This window comes from Lolium perenne, chromosome 7 (genome assembly GCF_019359855.2).
Source record: "Lolium perenne isolate Kyuss_39 chromosome 7, Kyuss_2.0, whole genome shotgun sequence".
NCBI lineage: Eukaryota > Viridiplantae > Streptophyta > Magnoliopsida > Poales > Poaceae > Lolium > Lolium perenne.
Window position 1 is genome coordinate 99,935,388 of NC_067250.2, and position 20,094 is coordinate 99,955,481.

Consider the following 20,094-nt stretch of genomic DNA (forward strand, 5'->3'; position numbering starts at 1 on the left):
TCACAGTGCTATTCCATTTGACAGAGAGTAAATTTGACAGACGGATGCTAGTAGATACCTACCGACATGGAGTTAAGCTTGTTATCCCATTCAAAGAAAGAAAAGAGTTAAACTTGTCATAATTTTCAGGTTTTCATAGAGCTTATCTTCCCCAAACCTGACATCTACTAAGTTGTCGTCGCCCAATCAAGTGCAGTTTGCCAGGAGAGAATCAATAGCTGTGCTTTCTGTGCCTAATCTCATTCAGGAGATCTTTCACTAACATCCAGTGATCGATTGTACCAAAACAAACTGCTTTCCTTCATTCATTATCACCAAATGTCGAGAATAGGTTTGCTGGATGCCAATATGTACATGAACAGAAAATTATACAACTCTACAATCGCGACACACTCATCATTTGTACTGTACAATTCCATCCGATGAATGGAAGCCCCTGCTCTCTTTGGGCTTTGTAGCGTGTAGGTGACACAAACAGAAAAAAAAAACTAGGTGGGATGGTTATGCAAAATCTCTAATAATTCATTTCCATACCCTGTTTAAATTCTTCATTGTTCACTGAGTCAGTTTCCTGATTTTCATTGTCACGTTGGCCTGCAGCACAACAAAAATAAAAGCACAGATAAATTTCTAGCCACAAAACTGTATGAAAATTGACTTCACTATTGATGGTCTAATGGTGCCCTTGATACTTCATATTCAAGAAATTATGTTGTCAACTCACCAGTCTCCAGTTCAATTCCTCAATGGATTTCTGTCTCTCCCAAACATAGTATTTCATCGACTGCAAATCAAATGAAAGGAGCTAAGATAAGGCACGCCACTTGGTGAAATGGATATTTGGCAGGAAAAGCATATTAATAGTTTCATGCGTATCCATACCCCTCGTCGCTGAACCTCAATTGATCTTCGTAATGCTTCTCTTTTAGTCAGAAGATTACTGGGTTCTGATTTTGTAGGGCGGCGATAATTCTTTCCACGGTAAAGTATTATGGCCTGACTGTTTGTGAGCTTTTGTGTTGCTATTAACATTCCTCCTGTCTCAACCTCAAGCAGCATCGATGTGTATGTTATCTGGTAAGCTCGAGTCTGCTTTGTAATTACTTTCACAATCTCTTTGTGTTTCCAGTGTTGATGAATCTCTTCAATTACACCATCAAAGATACCGCGTCTTCCTGCAAGGAAAAAAAAAGGATACATAATTTTTGGGATCAGAGGAGGAGAAATGGCTTTTCTTGGTCACCTGCACAACACAATGATACGAGCACATGTGAACACAAATGCTATTGTTAAATGCGGAAAGCTATACCAAGGAGCACATGCTCATCCATCTTTAGGCCAATCTTTCGGAATATCATCATTTCCTCCTCTGTCAAGAGTTCTTTGTCTGAAGATGGCTCTGAAGGGTTCCAGGAATTATGAAGCTTTGCCAGCGCCTGGTTGGATCTTTCAATCTTCTTAGTGAGCTGCAGTACAGACCAGTTTGGTTTCGTTAGGAACTATTAGAAGTTTGTGGATTCCAAACAAGAGCATTAGTGTAGATCAGGTCTTACAATGAAAAGCCTCCGTTCCTGGTCTTTCAGATCCTTCTCCAATCTGTGCTTCTCAGCCTCTAGTTCTATCATGGCCTGGTTGTTTTCAGTTATTTCATGCACATGGTTAACCTGGAAATCCTGATACTCCCTGAAAGTCCCCACAGAACTTTCCTCAGATGGTAAACCAGCATATATCTGAAGGGAGTCAATCACCGTTAATCGGGCTTCTTCTTCCTTCACATGCTGGGCATCTACCCGTGCCTCTTGTTCAATAACAGACCGCTTAACTCCACCAGGAAGAAAATCCTTGCCTCTATATAGAATAATAAAAGCCTTGTTTCTCAATATGATAGTTCCTCCAGTAAGATGCTGCACCGAGGAGAATCCATTTTACACAAATGAAGATACAAAGATGAACCAATCATCAAAAGAAAGACAACGACCGGGTTACCAATTAAGAATCACTGTAAAGAAAGCATGAATGCATACTTAACTGCTTATTCTAATATACTATCATAGAGTTCAAGCTCCCACAGTATTCTGTACAGTACATCAGTTTGGAGATCTCGTGTGTTTGATAGTTACATGCACAACAAGTAGCATAACAAGATTTCATGTGGAACAGTACTTGCCTTAAGATTCCACGCCATTTGTTCATTACTGGTATTCTGGATACCCACTTTCACTGCAATCTTTGCTAGAAGGCTCTTTTCCCAAAGCTTTAGAATAGCAGCAGCCAAACCCTGTAGTTTTGTATTCCTGCCTGCCAAATATATTAGTTCAGACATATTTGTGATTCTACAATGTTTCTTGTGGAACTTTAAAGTGACACATGCATAACATAATAAGAATGTAGAGTGTGGAGGCAGTTAACACTTAATCATCCCATAAAAGCACAGCTATTTGGAACTTCAAATTTACTTAAAGAACATGAGCAAGATATGGGAATTAATACCATACTCACCTAGGGCAAAATGTGTCGGCAAAGGGTGTGCAAGCCTGCGCAAGTATGTCAGCTCCCCATCTGCTAGTGTCGGTCTCACACCAGGAGGACATTGTCTAAATGGTGTCTTGTAGCCTGGGACAACTTGTGGAAGGAGATCAGCATCCACAGGCAGTGGTGTGTTCCACCACCAATCTATAAATCGAGGGCCCAAACTGTCCAACAGTCTGTTGACTTCCCTTTCATAGAGTGTTCCTTCGATAGGTGCTTCATATGTATGAACACCAATGCTTTGATCAATCTCTCGGAAAGCACCATGAGCGCCACCATTGCCATTGCTTAAAGACCCGGAGATGCTTCCATATGTCCTTTGGGGCTCAGGGATAGTACATTTTAACACGGGAACTTTCTGAATATTAGCTACGAAGTGTATATCTCCTTTAGTCCAAACAACTAAGCCTCCTGATTTTTCCTGATCAAAGGGAAGTAAAATGTGAGATTTGATGTTTTGGGGCAATCCTGTTAAATGGGTCATTGAGGAATTTAAATAGTTCATAAATAAGTAGGTTTTGCATCAAAGTAATCTCTGGCCACAATTTCTCTAGGACGTGATGATGAGTGCCTTCACTCAACAGCTCCCAACTCACCAAAACATAAATCTACCAAACATCAGAAAAAAAAAACAGTGGCAAGACCTATGTCATACTTTCAGCACAAATACTCTTTGCAAGATTAGCACCATGTTGCCAACATTTCAGTATCATTTGACTACGCAATTCACTACAGTTCCAATCCACCATTATCAGTTTAGACCATTTATATCAAAATTCATACACATTTGCATTTCTCAGCACTCTACGGGAAACAGATAATCAATAATGTGCTTGCATCAATAAAAAATGCATCCATGTAGAATCTCTTGCATAAAATCGCACTATCTATTCATCATGACTATGCACCAACATCAAAATCTTTTTCGCTCCTTTTTTTTAGAAAAAAAAAATGCTCAAAACGAAGCCGACTGTTATCTCTCAAGTTCAGCAGAGACGCTGAACCGGGCGACCATACAGACAGCAAATGACTCTCACCTCCAGGATCTCCCTTGCTCTGTCCATGCACCGCCGGAGCGGCTCGACGACCCGAACCCCAGCGAGCTCCTGGCCGCTGGACCACTCCCTCCGCACATCCTCCAGCACCTCGTCCGTCACCCCGGCCTTCTTGGCCCGCACCCACTTGTCCATCCCACGCGCCGCCCGCCGCAGCCGCTGCAGCTCGGCGGCCTCCAGCACCCGCTCAGCGGGCGTCGGCTCTGGCACCTTCTTCTCCCGGCGCAGCGCGACCTTGAGGTGCTCGTCCCTCGCCGCGGACCACGGAACCGCCCTAGAAGTCGGCCTCTCTTTCACATTTCTTCTCCCCCTCTCCTCTTCTTGGCCTCCCTCCGGCCGGTCGATCGGGAGGTTGAAGGGGATAGTGCTGGTACTGGGTTTCGTGTTTGGCGGATCGGAGAGCTCCAGGGAGCGGACTCGGCGGATGATTCCGAGAACGGCGCGGCGGGTGCGGCCGCCGGGGACGCCGGCGGTGAGGGGATTGCTGGAGGAGCTGGTTTTCCTTTGCGGGTCATTCTGGGGCTTTGAAGGGGCCTCGATGTGGTTTGGAGGGGTGACGGATGCGGGGATGTTGGGGCCGTGGAGCCACGGCGGCGGAGGCGGCTGCTTTGGGGACGGGGAGAAGAGGGGAAGTGGAGGTGGCGCCATGGCGGGCTGTGCTTGCTGGGGAGAGCAGGCGTGTGGACGACAAGAGGGCCTCTTCCTTCTCAGTTCTCACGAGGGTAGGATCTCTTTTGGCCGCACCAAGTATGTTTTACATTTTTTTGAAAAATGTTTCCAACAATATATTTTTGGTGTCATATTACTTGTATTTTATTGGTAAAATTATTAATCAAAATGTTGCCTCAAAATACTTAGTGGCCTTATTTACTACCTCTGTCTCATGAAACTTTGTCTCAACTTTATCTAAATTTAGATGTATTTAGATGCTAAACAGTGTCTAGATACATCTAAATTTTGATAAATTAAGGTATGGAGTATATTGTATTTTAAACTAAAATTTGTTTACTGTGTGCTAGTTGCAATTGAATACTTTTTGGTTGCACCATAGTTGCAACTGGATTTTTCTTTTCAAATGTGGGTGATGCTATTGGAATGAGAATTAAGTTAATTATCGTTTGAGTGAGGCGCTAGTTGAGTTCTTCATGCTTTGGCACGGGCTAGGGGTCGCCTGGAGCGGGATGATGTGCTTGTCTGGCAGTGGATGCCATTCTTCCAAGTCATGTAAGAAGCTTTATTCATTGGCGGTTGCGGTGCATCTGGAGGCACAGAAATGACGTGACCTTCCACGGTGGGGTGGCAGCGCGGGAGGACATTAGGGAGAAGATCAAGGATGAATATGATAGGTGGCGCTTGGTGAAGTTGTTCTGTATGATAAACATATCTATTGAGAACCACGGTGTGGCCGGGATGGTTAGCATGGGCTGATGCGTGCTAGCCCGCCTGGGTTCGAGCCTCCGTGCTTGCAAATCCAGTTTGTACTCATAAATTCTTCTATAAAAATAAGCCAAGGGATTCTTACCCTCTGGTCTCTTTAATTTGATAAATATATCTATTTTTTTTTTAGTGGAGCATGTATGTGTTTAAAAATACATCTAATGTATCACTCTATTACATAATATAAGTTGTTTTAGCCAACTAATAGATATATGTTTTTATGGTAGAGGGATCATACGCATCCGGAAGCCGAATTGAGTTTCTGATAGAAAAGGCAGAAAAAACATCAAGATGTTGGACATTTTTTCCAACAAAAAGCAAAGAAGGTCCAAAGAAAAGAAATATACATCCAAAATTAGAAGGGCTTTCTTATTCTTTGGTTCGTGACTCGTACTCACCATGGTCATCTTCTCTTCTCATGGGAGAAAGACGAAGGCGCCAAACATAGCCACCAGAATGGCGGAAAGTGTCTTTGACACATGGGCACCAGTGCTCTCCTCACTTTTAGATTTTTTAAAATTTTAAAATCTCACATTTCTAAGTCTCGAAAAATTATGACATTAAATATATAGATAGATATATACGGGTGGGGTATATGCAAAAAAGTCCCGTTAAAAAATACTTTATGTTTTGAACAATATAAAAAAGACAAATTTCTGATTGTTAATGGAAGTAAATTAATATTACAATAGTGTATCCTTTTGTCAGAAATTTGTTTTTTTTTTATATTTTCCAAATTTAAGGTATTTTTTACCGGTACTTTTTTGCATACACTTCTCATGAACATATCTATCTACATATTTAACGCCACAATTTTTAAAAACATAAAAGAGTGAGATTGTAAAATTTTCAAAAAATTGAAAGTGGAGGGAGCACTAGCACCCATGTGCACCAAATTCATGTCGCTAGAATGGGTGCATAAAAATAGCGAGAACCAATCCTCATTTGGTCACCGTAGAGATGACCATAGCACGTGATGGAATCGGAACGTCGTTGAAGGAGAATCAGCGGGGACTTCACCCTAAAGAGTAAAATACATTACGGGTCACCGCTCTCATCTCCATCATCGTACATAGGAATGCGTATTCCGCGGTCACTAAATATGGCAGAGAGGCCTATCGACAATCACTTACATCGATGTATTCACTGATGTGGCGACTAGTGGGCCCTGCCTATCAGTCGCTACCTTGTGCAGAGGGACTATTTCAAATAATAAAAATCAAAGACGCTAAACCATGTGCCCGGCTCCGGCCACCTCCTCCTCGCTGACCTTCCTCCTCCTCTTCGGGCGTCGCCCTTCGTCTCCTTCCCTCGAGTGCCACCCCTGATCCTCCCGGGGCGCCTCTTCCTAGCCTCACCGCATCACGTCGACCACGCCCAGGGAACAGGGCGCCACCTCCACTCGTACATTGCACGAGGCCGAGCAGTGCGGGATTTTGGTGATGAGTGGGTGTCACCGGCCATCTAGTCTTGTCCTTTGCTGACCCGGACTTGGATTGATGTTGTGGGCTTCTCGTTGCTACGAGTGTTGGTGCCGCTAAGGTCCCCTTCTGGATGTTGCGAGGATTTCGTTGACATCGCCATTTTGGCTCTGCTTTAGAGTCTCAGTTTGCCATACTACACATGGAGCTCCTTCATTTGGTCATCGGATGCATCGAAGAGGTGTATCGTCCCATGTGTGAAGAGGTGGCAACAATCAAGCTTTTGTTGGTGTGTGTTACTGGTTCTTTGGAGTGTGGAGACTTGGGTGCTTCATGTGAGTCCTCTGTGCAGGATTCGTCTATAGTTGTTGATGATGATGAGGCTGAGACGACATCAAAGGTGGGTGATGAAGCCATTGCTTACAAGGCCCTAGAGAAGTTGTCTCTGGTTGGAGAAAATGCATCTTTGCTTGTTTCTCCCCACGTGATAGGTCCTTTCCGTCGCCGCAACACGATGTGTTTGTTGCCTCTGGGTGCAAGGACATCAATGAGATCATGGCTCCGGTGATGTTGGTTATGCCCGAGCTACATGAGCTATGTGGGGAGGCCTTTCCTCCTCTGTCCATGGTGAATATGTAGGTAGACTCGCTTGAGACCTTGGCGGTGGCTTCTGCACCTCCACCGGTGGAGCCTTGCCAACCACTTGACTTTGCTGACTGTGGTGACAAGGTTAGTGAGGAAGGTGCATTGGCACCCCAGTCCGACACTCTTTGCAAAAGAGCTCCACGACTTGCTTGTTAGTCTGTAGGTGGCTAGCCTTGGATTATGGCAAGGAGACATACTGCTTGTGTCTTAGCAGGGAAGGCTTCGGAGGACATGATTAAGATGGTGGAGAAGTTTCTATTTCTAGGGAGGGTAAGAAGGAAGAGGGGCATTGCAAGAAAAGTTTCCGTTCATAGATCCAATTGGGTGGTTGTGTCCGTTCAGTGGAGTATTCTTTGCTGCGTGGTGATCAAGATGTTGTCATTTCGTGTTGGAAGTGGGTTAAACAGTTTGTTTGTTTGACTATATTTGTTTTCTCCTCTTGTGATTTTGGTGTTATTGTAACGGTTTTTGGCTAGTTTTTTGTTAATTAACTGGGCATCTTTTCTTTTCAATTAATATATTGGGGCAGCTTTTTACCCCCGTTAAAGAAAAGAAAAGTTTTATGGTTTGGTCGGGGGAGAAGCACCTGATAGTTCGCTTGACTTCAAAATGTACCGATGGCACGGACAAGACTCGAGGATGCACAATCAGAAGAACTGCCGAATGTTCATGCAACAAGCCATGGCTGCTGCGCAAGCCCTGCTCTCATGACGTTGCTGTCTGCTGTAGGCGCTGCTACATACATACCCCCGTACCGTACTACAGCTTGCCCAATCAAGTTAAAACCTGGAGAGGGAAATTCGATGTATCTTGAAGGACCTTGCGAAGCTACAAAGTTGAGCGTGAGCCATTCGAATTCGAGTATCTATTTGGGTATCCCATATAAGAGTTTTCTTTTCCAGATTTGACACCAACTTGGATCCCAGACAAAAAGAAAACACGAGTGTGCTCTTCCTTCCTTTCTAGCTACCCTACCGACTGCCTGCACACTGTCATGGAGGAAGAGCTGCAGTGCAGCATTGAAACTAGATCAGTTGCAGATAACCAAGAAACTGATTAGCACCTGCAAGGCTGGAAGATCCTATTCATTTTCCTGAAGAAACAGATTATGTATTAGCAGCTGCTTGATAGTTCAGCTTGAACTTCTATTGTCAAATGCCAACTTAATCCTATTTTGAATCCTAAATTTGCACTATGTTTTATCATTTGCAATGCATCAACAATGTCTTGGAAGCAGAATTTCACATATTTTGAAGCATTATGGTTTGCAGATCAATTGCGGACGACTCAGGAACTGATTAGCACCTGTAAGAACTTAAGCTTCCATTGCCATCTACCAAGTTAATCGTATTTTGAATCCTAAATTTGCACCACCTATTGGGATAAAGTTGTCTCATGAAAACTTGATCTCTGTGTTATCATTCATTTCAAATGATATCAAGCTTTTGGCTGATGACTCCCTGAATTCTGTGGCTCATGGTCTGCCAAATTATATGATCTTTACAGGACATGGTTTGTATGTAACAGATCATAAAATTGCACCTTTAAAACCCAGCTGAACACAACCAGGCATGTGTGGGAACGCTGACAACATCATAACAAAGATGTACAATGCAACATGACTCAACTGCAAATTGATAAGCAATGTGGCTGACGCGTCCTCACAAGCAATTTGATACTTCCTCTGCATCTATTTTACTAGTTTGCTAAAGCAGCTTACATTGTGGAACAGGGTGATAGAACATTTCACAAGACAAACAACCGAGGTGCATACCAGGCATTGCTGTGCCCGATATCACAAAAGTGGCAACAGGCAGACAAATCATAAACTCAACAGACAGTGCATACAAGAAATAAGCTGAAAATGAGCCTTTTGTAATGTGGCAAAAAGTATATTCCTCAGTGTTGTGATTTAATTATCCACCGCTGACATGTCTAATTGCTTAGTGTCCAAAAGTTTGAAGAGTGAACAAGAGAAGCCTTGCTATTTCATCAAGAGACCGGCTTGTATCTTCAGATCTCCTGGACTGACAAACCTGTATCAATGGAAACTCGTCAAACATAGAATCTATGGTGGTACCTAGCAGAGCAAATGAGGGTGAACAAAGCTACCAAAAAAATAAACAGCTAAAATAGGCAAGACATCTGAAAGAAACAACAATAGATGCAGAGCCAACTCAACTGCTAGACAAATAGGCTTTGCCTCAAATATCACACCCCTCGGATCTCATAGCTATTGGCCATCACGGATGAACTTGAAAGTAAACTAGTTTTAACCACAAGCCACAAGTCAAAAGAAATAATGACTAGAATGGCTTGAAGCTAAAACTATTACAGCATTCATCTCTGGTAGTATTTTTTTCTTCATAGGGACACTGCTACTTGAGCTAGTTACTACAAACACAACTACAGAGACAGAACAATAACACTCAGCTGAACAGTAAAAACCAAGGAGAACAAAGGATTCTGTAATCATATTGATGTCCCTCGGATCTCATAGCTAATATGGCCATCATCGACAATTCTAAAACATGGGTTTAGCCCCAAGCCATCGACTCAGCAGAACTGTATGACAGATGGCTTGGAGCTAAAACCAGTCACCAATCATCTTTGGACCTGATTTTTATCTTCACTGGGACATCGACTACAGAAACACAATGTCCACTTCACATAACAACAGCAAGAACATAAATTCCAAGTAAATTTAGCACACATTAGAACATACAAGTAAACCATGCCTGGCTGAATTAGCTCTACATGCTAACCTGGGGGCAGAGACTGCTTCAGCTTGTTGGCCTTCTCGGTGTCGAAGACGCAGAGGGTGTACAGGTACCTCGAGCAACGGACCTTGAACTTGACAGCGTCTTTGCTCCTCTTGATCCTCACGGAGCGGGCGTCCTTCCTCCTCGCGGTGAGAAGGAAGTCCTTGATTTCATGGATCTGCTTCGGCTAGAGACACGAAAGACCAAATGTATAGGCTAGAGACATGAGAAAACTGATGCCAAAATTAGCAGACACCAGTGCAAAATAATCATGGCTAATAGGTCACACAGTGAACAAGATTGCAGCGTTTGAAATCACGCTCCAGAATCGAAATTATATCCACAAGAGTAATCGGGCAAAGCAGACTAACCATCTTCCTCCTGGCGTTGGGGACTCGACGATGTCTTCTCGCGGCGGCGGCTTCCGAAGATCCAACGGGAGGAAGAAACTGCGGCGGGAGGGGGGAGAAGCTTTATAGCGCTCGTAGAGAAAACCCTAGAGGAGAGGAGAGAGCAACTCCGAAAATGCGGATGTGCTCTCGCTCGCTGCAGCTGGGCCAGAACCTGGGAGTAGGGCTACATATGGCAGGAAAATTTAGTTGTATGTGGGCTTTAACGAACGGGCTTCTTTATTGGGCCCAGATACTTTATTTATGCGGAAATTTTCCCTATAGTTTAGGAGGAATGTCACGATGCATAAGGTAGAGCAAAAGATGACGACTTTGAAGTTCTTTTTTTTCGATAAATCCACCAATCTATTAATAATCATAATAGTAGTACAACTGATCTAAAAAGTAAAGAAAATTATAAATTGGTACTAGGGCCACCTAGCGACGACTACAAACATTACCACGAGTCGAAGGCGCGTCACTGTCCTCACCCCTCCATCGCCGGAGTCAATCAACTTGTTGTAGTAGACAGACGGGAAGTTGTCGTGCTAAGGTCCCAAAAAACCTGCGCACCAGAGCAACAACCATCGGCAATGATGACAACCGTAGATCGGAAGAGACTGATATGAAACCACACCAACAAATACGAAAACCGACCGGATCCCAGGAGATCCGACATGCACACAACTTCACGCGCCCTCCGTCAGCGCTAGATGCACCACCGGAGCGAGGATAGGACGGAGAGGACCTTATTCTGACTTCAAAATATAGCCGCCGCCTCACTATTCCAGAAAAAAGACTAAAAAGCAAACTAAATTAATAACGAAAACTCTCCGCCAACGAGGGACCGTGGTTCACCACACCTCCAAGGCCCCAAGGCGAGCCGAAGTTCTTTGATGTATCTTATCAAAGATCTTTCTCGAGTGTGTCTTTATGTTCTCGAGTGCGTTGGATTAGATCCTGATCGGACGAACGACAGTCGTCGTCTTCTCCGACGAGAGCCCGACGCTCTGGCGGCGAGCCTAGGGGACAGAGGGCTAACCGTGGGTCCGGCGAGCGGCGGCGGTGTTCCGTTCGAGGTTGTCGATGAAGGGGAAGATGCCTGTAGCAGTGGCGAAGCTCGAGATGGCCTGGATCAATGTCGATTTCACCAGGCCTTCCGCGGCTCTGATCGTCCGATTGGGCTTGCTCCGACTTCGATTCGATAGGTGGAGGGGTGGTGGAGAAGCAAGGATGGGAGGAGAGGTTGGTGCGGTGCTTGGATTGCTCAGGGAAGCTCGGTATTTATAGAGGAGCTTGGGTGCTGCGGGGCAGGGTTGAAGTCGACATGCGCGCGGCGATTCCGGCGAGCGTTGGGGCTAGGCGATGGCGCAGCAGTGTTCTACGTGTCCAGGCGAGGCTAATGGTGGCGACAGCTCGGTCGGGCGACGGCTAGATAGCCCGCAATGCTTCCATGTCGGGTGGCGGCGTCTACGGGATCTTCTTCGTCGTCTCCGGCGGCGGCGGTCCAGGGTCTGGTCGAGTGCGTGTCTGGCGGGTCGGAGGTGTCACGGCGGTGCTCAACTCGTTGCTGGAGGGGCCAGAGCGAGGGCGTGCTGGTGGGGTGGCGCGTGGCCAGGGCGCGCCCACGACGTGCATGGGCGCAACGCGAGCGGCATGCTGGCGCGTTTCGGGCGCGCGTTCTCCGGCATGGCTATGGCGTCTACCTCGATGCTGTCGGTGCTAGGCGATGTAGAAGAGCACGGTGGCAAGCTTTGGCACTAGGGCCAGTGGAGGAGAGGAAGGGGAGAAGGAGAAGAAGAACATGGCCGGCATGGTGGCGTCATGGCCATGTCTTGGTCTCCCTAGGGTTTCTCTTAGGGGTGCTGTGCTATGGTGAGAGAGAGATGGGGTCAGGGAACCAAATGGAGTGATTTGGGGCAGTAGGGTTTAGGCCAAACACTATTTTAAATAGTGTTTGCATAGTTCCCTATTTGCAATTTGCTAAATTTCACCAAATTTGGTTGGTTTCAAAAGGATACAAAAATTGAAAAAGGTTGGTTTGGTTGAGTTGCAAAAGATCAGAGAGAAACATGGGTGGTGGTGGAATTTAGAAAATCACCTTAGCCGCTTGATCTTTCGATCAAGTTGGTTTTCTGCTTCAGCTTTAAAGATTTTGAAGTGATTAAGAGCTTCATCTTTAGATTTCAGGAGGTACACATAACAATATCGAGTAGAGTCATCAATTAAAGTCATGAAGTATCTTTTTCCTCCTTTTGTCAATTCACCATTTATTTCACAAAGATCCGAATGTATAAGCTCCAGCGGTGCCAAGTCTCTTGTGTCCGCAGTCTTGTGAGACTTACATGGTTGCTTAGCTTGCACACATACTTGGCACTTGGATTTCTTGACAATAGCAAATTTCGGAATTATATTCATATTCGCTAGCCGCGTCATGGACCCAAAATTAATATGACAAAGTCATGAATGCCAAATATCGGACTCACTATCATTGCAAACATGATTAATAATTTGAGTACATAAGTCTGACAAAGATAAGAGGAACAAGCCTCCGCATACATAACCCTTTGATACGTCTCCAACGTATCGATAATTTCTTATGTTCCATGCCACATTATTGATGTTATCTACATGTTTTATGCACACTTTATGTCATATTCGTGCATTTTCTGGAACTAACCTATTAACAAGATGCCGAAGTGCCAGTTGTTGTTTTCTGCTGTTTTTGGTTTCAGAAATCCTAGTAACGAAATATTCTCGGAATTGGACGAAATCAACGCCCAGGGTCCTATTTTGCCACGAAGCTTCCAGAAGACCGAAGAGGAGACGAAGTGGGGCCACGAGGTGGCGACACCCTAGGGCGGCGCGGCCTGGCCCCTGGCCGCGCGACCCTATGGTGTGGGCCCCTCGTGCCGCCTCCTGACCTGCCCTTCCGCCTACTTAAAGCCTCTGTCGCGAAACCCCCAGTACCGAGAGCCACGATACGGAAAACCTTCCAGAGACGCCGCCGCCGCCAATCCCATCTCGGGGGATTCAGAAGATCGCCTCCGGCACCCTGCCGGAGAGGGGAATCATCTCCCGGAGGACTCTACGCCGCCATGGTCGCCTCCGGAGTGATGTGTGAGTAGTCTACCCCTGGACTATGGGTCCATAGCAGTAGCTACATGGTTGTCTTCTCCCCATTGTGCTTCATTGTTGGATCTTGTGAGCTGCCTAACATGATCAAGATCATCTATCTGTAATTCTATATGTTGCGTTTGTTGGGATCCGATGAATAGAGAATACTTGTTATGTTGATTATCAAAGTTATGTCTATGTGTTGTTTATGATCTTGCATGCTCTCCGTTACTAGTAGATGCTCTGGCCAAGTAGATGCTTGTAACTCCAAGAGGGAGTATTTATGCTCGATAGTGGGTTCATGTCTCCGTGAACTGGGAGTGACAGAAACCTCTAAGATTATGGATGTGCTGTTGCCACTAGGGATAAAATATTGGTGCTATGTTCAAGGATGTAGTCACTGATTACATTACGCGCAATACTTAATGCAATTGTCTGTTGTTAGCAACTTAATACTGGAGGGGGTTCGGATGATAACCTGAAGGTGGACTTTTTAGGCATAGATGCATACTGGATAGCGGTCTATGTACTTTGTCGTAATGCCCAACTAAATCTCACTATACTCATCATAATATGTATGTGCATGGTCATGCCCTCTTTATTTGTCAATTGCCCAACTGTAATTTGTTCACCCAACATGCTGTTTATCTTATGGGAGAGACACCTCTAGTGAACTGTGGACCCCGGTCCAATTCTCTATACTGAAATACACCCATCGCAATACTTGCTCTACTGTTTTCTGCAAACAATCATCTTCCACACAATACGGTTAATCCTTTGTTACAGCAAGCCGGTGAGATTGACAATCTCACTGTTTCGTTGGGGCAAAGTACTTTGGTTGTGTTGTGCAGGTTCTACGTTGGCGCCGGAATCCCTGGTGTTGCGCCGCACTACATCCCGCCGCCATCAACCTTCAACGTGCTTCTTGACTCCTACTGGTTCGATTAAACCTTGGTTTCTTACTGAGGGAAACTTGCCGTTGTGCGCATCACACCTTCCTCTTGGGGTTCCCAACGGACGTGTCAACCACACGCATCAAGCAAATTTCTCGGCGCCGTTGTCGGGAGATCAAGACACGCCGCAAGGGAGTCTCCACTTCCCAATCTCTTTACTTTGTTTTTGTCTTGCTTAGTTTTATTTACTACTTTGTTTGCTGCACTAAATCAAAATACAAAAAAATTAGTTGCTAGTTTTACTTTATTTGCTATCTTGTTTGCTATATCAAAAACACAAAAAAATTAGTTACTTGCATTTACTTTATCTAGTTTGCTTTATTTACTACTGCTAAAATGGCTACCCCTGAAAATACTAAGTTGTGTGACTTCACAACCACAAATAATAATGATTTCTTATGCACACCTATTGCTCCACCTGCTACTACAGCAGAATTCTTTGAAATTAAACCTGCTTTACTGAATCTTGTTATGCGAGAGCAATTTTCTGGTGTTAGTTCTGATGATACTGCTGCCCATCTTAATAATTTTGTTGAACTATGTGAAATGCAAAAATATAAAGATGTAGATGGTGACATTATAAAATTAAAATTGTTCCCTTTCTCATTAAGAGGAAGAGCTAAAGATTGGTTGCTATCTCTGCCTAAGAATAGTATTGATTCATGGACTAAATGCAAGGATGCTTTTATTGGTAGATATTATCCCCCTGCTAAAATTATATCTTTGAGGAGTAGCATAATGAATTTTAAACAATTAGATACTGAGCATGTTGCACAAGCATGGGAAAGAATGAAATCTCTGGTTAAAAATTGCCCAACCCATGAACTGACTACTTGGATGATCATCCAAACCTTCTATGCAGGACTAAATTTTTCTTCGCGGAATTTATTGGATTCAGCTGCTGGAGGTACCTTTATGTCCATCACTCTTGGTGAAGCAACAAAGCTTCTTGATAATATGATGATCAACTACTCTGAATGGCACACGGAAAGAGCTCCACAAGGTAAGAAGGTAAATTCTGTCGAAGAAACCTCTTCCTTGAGTGATAAGATTGATGCTATTATGTCTATGCTTGTGAATGATAGGACTAATGTTGATCCTAATAACGTTCCGTTAGCTTCATTGGTTGCCCAAGAAGAACATGTTGATGTAAACTTCATTAAAAATAATAATTTCAACAACAATGCTTACCGGAATAATTCTAGTAACAACTATAGGTCATATCCTTATAATAATGGCAACGGCTATGGTAGTTCTTATGGGAATTCTTACAACAATAATAGGAACACACCCCCTGGACTTGAAGCCATGCTTAAAGAATTTATTAGTACACAAACTGCTTTTAACAAATCTGTTGAAGAAAAGCTTGGGAAAATTGATATACTTGCTTCTAAAGTCGATAGTCTTGCCTCTGATGTTGATCTTTTGAAATCGAAAGTTATGCCTAGTAGGGATATTGAAAATAAAATTGTTACTACAGCAAATGCTATCCAAGTTAGAATTAATGAGAATATAAGATTAATGGCCGAACTACGTGCTAGGTGGGATAGAGAAGAAAATGAAAAACTAGCTAAAGAGAAGAATGTAGCTAAAATTTGGACTATTACCACCACTAGTAATGCTAATGCTACACATGTTGCTGCACCTCCTACTATTAATAATAAAAGAATTGGTGTTAGCAATGTTTCCACTTCTAATGCAAAGCGCGAGAAACTGCCCAAAACTGCTAAAACTGCTGAAATTGCCTGTGATAAAGCTGCTGAAATTTTTTCCAACATTGGGGATGATGATCCCATTGATTTAGATTATAATGGTTTGAATTTTGATGATTGCCACATCTCTGAAGTTATAAAGTTCTTGCAAAAACTTGCTAAAAGTCCTAATGCTAGTGTGGAAATACATTTGTACACCCAAGCATGGGTGTGGGTGTTGTTTGAGCCGTCCGATTCTTTAAGATTCGGAACAGTTTGTAGGTGAGAGAAATCTTTTTGAGCCATTTCTCTAATTTTACACAGCATGTGGGTCCTAGCAGAATAGTCAAAAAGTCCCCCGACACGCCTTTTACACGCAGGATTCGCGGGACACCCCTAGCGCACCCGGTCCCTCACCTCTGGTTCTTCTCTCTCTCCCGACACTGCTTCTTCCTCTCTCTCCCGTCACACGCCGTGTCGGCGGCTGTGGTTATTCTCCACCATCCCCTCCTCCACTCCTTCCTCCCCTAGCAGCACCATGTCGCAGTCTCGTCTCCACAGCTGCGACGCATCTGCCTACCGCTCCGGCAGCGAATCCGGCGACTTGCTGGTGAAGGCGCACGGCGGCTGCTCCGGTGGCGGAGCTGGCCATGCATGGAGTCACCACCGCAGCGCGCAGCTAGGAAGACGTATCCGAGCTGCGCTTGCAAAATCCAAATGGGTGAGGGCCTTTGGCTCTTCCCGGTGACCGCTCAAAAAACAAAAAAAACTAGAAATCCAACTGGGTCCTGGGAGGCCGAGGCGGCGGCGGGACACGGCGAGCCAGACAGCATGCGCCCGAGCCTCTGCTGCTTTTCCGCGCGGACATACGGGGTGCTGGTCATGCCACCAATGGCTTGCAAGGGATGAGTAGCCAGGACCTGGAGATCGTACAAGTCGTTGCAGATCATGCAGTGGCACTCTTCCATGCGGTGGTGCAGAGTGAGCAGCACGGTGTCCTGCTGTACGCGAACTCGGGAAGCACGAGGCGATAGAGGCCATCCACTTCGTCCACGGCACCATGTGCGCCGCCATGCAGAGGAAGATGCACTCCGTCGCCGGGCTGCTCTTCATGCTGCGGCACGCTGCCGCCGAGCAGTCGGAGGCTCGTCATCGACGCCATCTTCCGGATGAGCACCGCCGGTCCACCTGTGACCCCATCCGCCGGTCCACCTGTGACCCTGTGTTAGGGGCCAATGAGATTTGGTTCAGGATTTTCGATCCAAAACTTTGTGCCATGATTAGGACTAATCTAACTGATGGATTGAGCACACCTGACCAATAAACATCTTGTTTCACACAGCAGTTCGCAAAGCATATAGAACGGCTTAGGCGACAGTAATCCTTGGAACAAAACGTCATAGTACATGGCATCCATTGAGATCGACACGTACACGCAAATGGCTAGCAGTTCATGGAACATAATACGCCGTAGCGTACATCCCGCTCGAGTACATCACACATGAGTGTTCCAAAACTATCTCGCTAATCGTTAGTACATAGCTAGCTGCTACTAGTGCTAACTAAAACTGAAACAAATGATAACATCTCCACCAGTACAAATCTTGGCTTCCACACAGTAATGCATGCCAGCCTTCTAGGGGCCATAGCACAATGATTACCTTTACTATGTGCACGCTGGGACTGCTACATTCTTACACTGAAAAATGAAATTGATGGGTCGATGGACACCTACCATGATTTCAATTGAGAACGTCCCAAAGACAAAATGTATCGATGGCTTCTTGAATCGTGGTTTCTTTCAAACAGCAGTTCCCAAACGATGTCACCAAGCTTTACTGAGAGAGCTAGCTGATAACAAGGACGAATCAAAAGAACACCCAAGTATAGTCTTGCCTCGGTACAGAGCTTGGCTTCCAAAACGTCAGAAGAAAGAGTCACCGTCCTCAAGCGGCAGCATCATGGATGCAAAAAATTACTCGCCGCCGACGATGTATGTTATCCACTCCATGCTCCGGAGTCTGGTACACCGTCTTTAATGAAGTTGAACTTATTTTGTTTCTGGAAAAACTGTACCCAAATGGAAAGATGAAGGAGAAAAAATGTCCCCGCGCCCTCAACTGCATCCTTTCAGGGACCGACAAGGATACCCTCATCTCAGATTCGCCGCGCAGCGGCCGCTTGCTCCACATTCGCTCACCGCGGAGATGTACCCATCAGAGAGAAGTGGCAAGAGCAGAGATGAGCAACAACCTATCTTAGCTGAGGAAATTGGTATAGAAATCGAATGCAAAAATGTATGAATTATTGTGAGAAAGTCCTTGGAGAAGTCTTGGATTCAAGAACAATATCTCTCATCTGAAAGAGTGGTCTCACAAAGAATGGTTCTCCCCTATACAAGTGGAATCACACACGAAAAACTGACAAAATATCTCCAATGAGTCGAATCAAGAGAAACAACAAATTCAGGAAAGAAATATCAAAACCCGAACAGAAAAGGCCTCATTGCCTCCTTTCCATGCGCCGCTAGGCCACTTCGCGCTAGAGCACGATGTTCCGTCCGGGTGCGCTGTCGCTTCACCGGCCGCTCCGGTCGACGCGCAGCGGCCACGACCCTCTGGCCTAGACCATGCCCAGGATAGTCCCTCGTCGCTGCCGCCCGCACGCCTCTGGAACGATGCGCCGGAAAACGCAGCCAAAGGCCGTCGCATCGTCCGCTGCTCCCTTGACGAGTGCCGCCGCCTCGCCTACTCCTCCATAGCGCCACCGCGCGCACGAGCCGTAAGTACAGAAGCGCCGGGAGGAGGTATCAGACTATCAGCGAGCCGATGCACTCGGGTACAGAAGCGACGGTGCACTGTACCTGCACGAGAGCGGCGGCGCGGTGGAGATGGCGCTAGGCCACGCCAGGCGTGGTGGAGTTGTCAGGCCTCCTGGCGGTGCGGTGTGCGTCGCAGCAGCTGCCGCGCCCGCGGAAGATGGCCAGCGGGGAGAGCACGAGGAATCCTGCGCGAGAGCGGCAACGCGGTGGAGATGGCTCTATTCCAGCCTTCCAGGCCTCCCAACGGCGCGGTGGAGCTGACAGGCCTCCTGACGGCGCGGTGGACGACCGAGCAGCCGCCGCGCTCTGGGAAGATGGCCGGCAGGGAGGAAATCAGGAATCTTGGCCGGCGGCAAGAACACGATGAATCCGTGAAAAAGGGTGGAGGAATGGAGGACCGGTTCCCTACTGATTTTGGGAGAGAGCCAGCGGCAGCGTATTCACCTAGGGGCTACTACCGACATGAACAGAGCCTAGGCTCAGGCAGCGGGTCGCACGGAGCAAAAGGCAGAGGAAAAGGGGCTTATGATGCGACGGGAAAAATAAGGAAGGGATAGAAAATGTTCAACCCTGCTGTTCCTTGCGCGAATCTCGAGGTCTGAACGAACGGCAAAAAGTACACCCACACCCATGCGTGGGTGTACAAAATCCGCACTCAATGCTAGTGCTATAAATTTGGCTTTCACGCAACATATTACAAATGCTCTCATAAAAGCTAGAGAAGAGAAACTAGAGCGCGAAGCCTCTATTCCTAGAAAGCTAGAGGATGGTTGGGAGCCCATCATTAAGATGAAGGTTAAAGATTTTGATTGTAATGCTTTATGTGATCTTGGTGCAAGTATTTCCGTTATGCCTAAGAAAATTTATAATATGCTTGACTTGCCACCGCTGAAAAATTGTTATTTGGATGTTAATCTTGCTGATCATTCTACAAAGAAACCTTTGGGGAATGTTGATAATATTCGCATTACCGTTAACAATAACCTTGTCCCTGTTGATTTTGTTGTCTTGGATATTGAATGCAATGCATCTTGTCCCATTATATTGGGAAGACCTTTTCTTCGAACTGTTGGTGCTATCATTGATATGAAGGAAGGTAATATAAAATATCAATTTCCTCTCAAGAAAGGTATGGAACACTTCCCTAGAAAGAAAATGAAGTTACCTTTTGATTCTATTATTAGAACAAATTATGATGTTGACACTTCGTCTCTTGATAATACTTGATACACACTTTCTGCGCCTAGCTGAAAGGCGTTAAAGAAAAGCGCTTA

The 20,094-nt window shown here is 45.4% G+C and overlaps 2 protein-coding genes across 2 annotated transcripts; both read right to left on the reverse strand.

The window, feature by feature from the left end:
* Positions 1 to 276: 276 nt before the first annotated feature.
* LOC127316497 (chloroplastic group IIA intron splicing facilitator CRS1, chloroplastic) lies at positions 277 to 4,311 on the reverse strand. Its single transcript, XM_051346907.2, has 8 exons — positions 3,567 to 4,311; positions 2,500 to 2,950; positions 2,168 to 2,298; positions 1,554 to 1,904; positions 1,310 to 1,466; positions 883 to 1,175; positions 725 to 784; positions 277 to 594 (listed from the first exon to the last, which is right to left on the reverse strand). Exons 1-8 carry the CDS (start codon positions 4,230 to 4,232, stop codon positions 556 to 558), a joined length of 2,148 nt encoding a protein of 715 aa, XP_051202867.1. The 5' UTR covers positions 4,233 to 4,311; the 3' UTR covers positions 277 to 555.
* Positions 4,312 to 8,706: 4,395 nt separating this feature from the next.
* On the reverse strand, positions 8,707 to 10,378 carry LOC127316496 (large ribosomal subunit protein eL38z/eL38y). Its single transcript, XM_051346906.2, has 3 exons — positions 10,221 to 10,378; positions 9,853 to 10,036; positions 8,707 to 9,123 (listed from the first exon to the last, which is right to left on the reverse strand). Exons 1-3 carry the CDS (start codon positions 10,221 to 10,223, stop codon positions 9,101 to 9,103), a joined length of 210 nt encoding a protein of 69 aa, XP_051202866.1. The 5' UTR covers positions 10,224 to 10,378; the 3' UTR covers positions 8,707 to 9,100.
* Between the last annotated feature and the right edge of the window lie 9,716 nt (positions 10,379 to 20,094).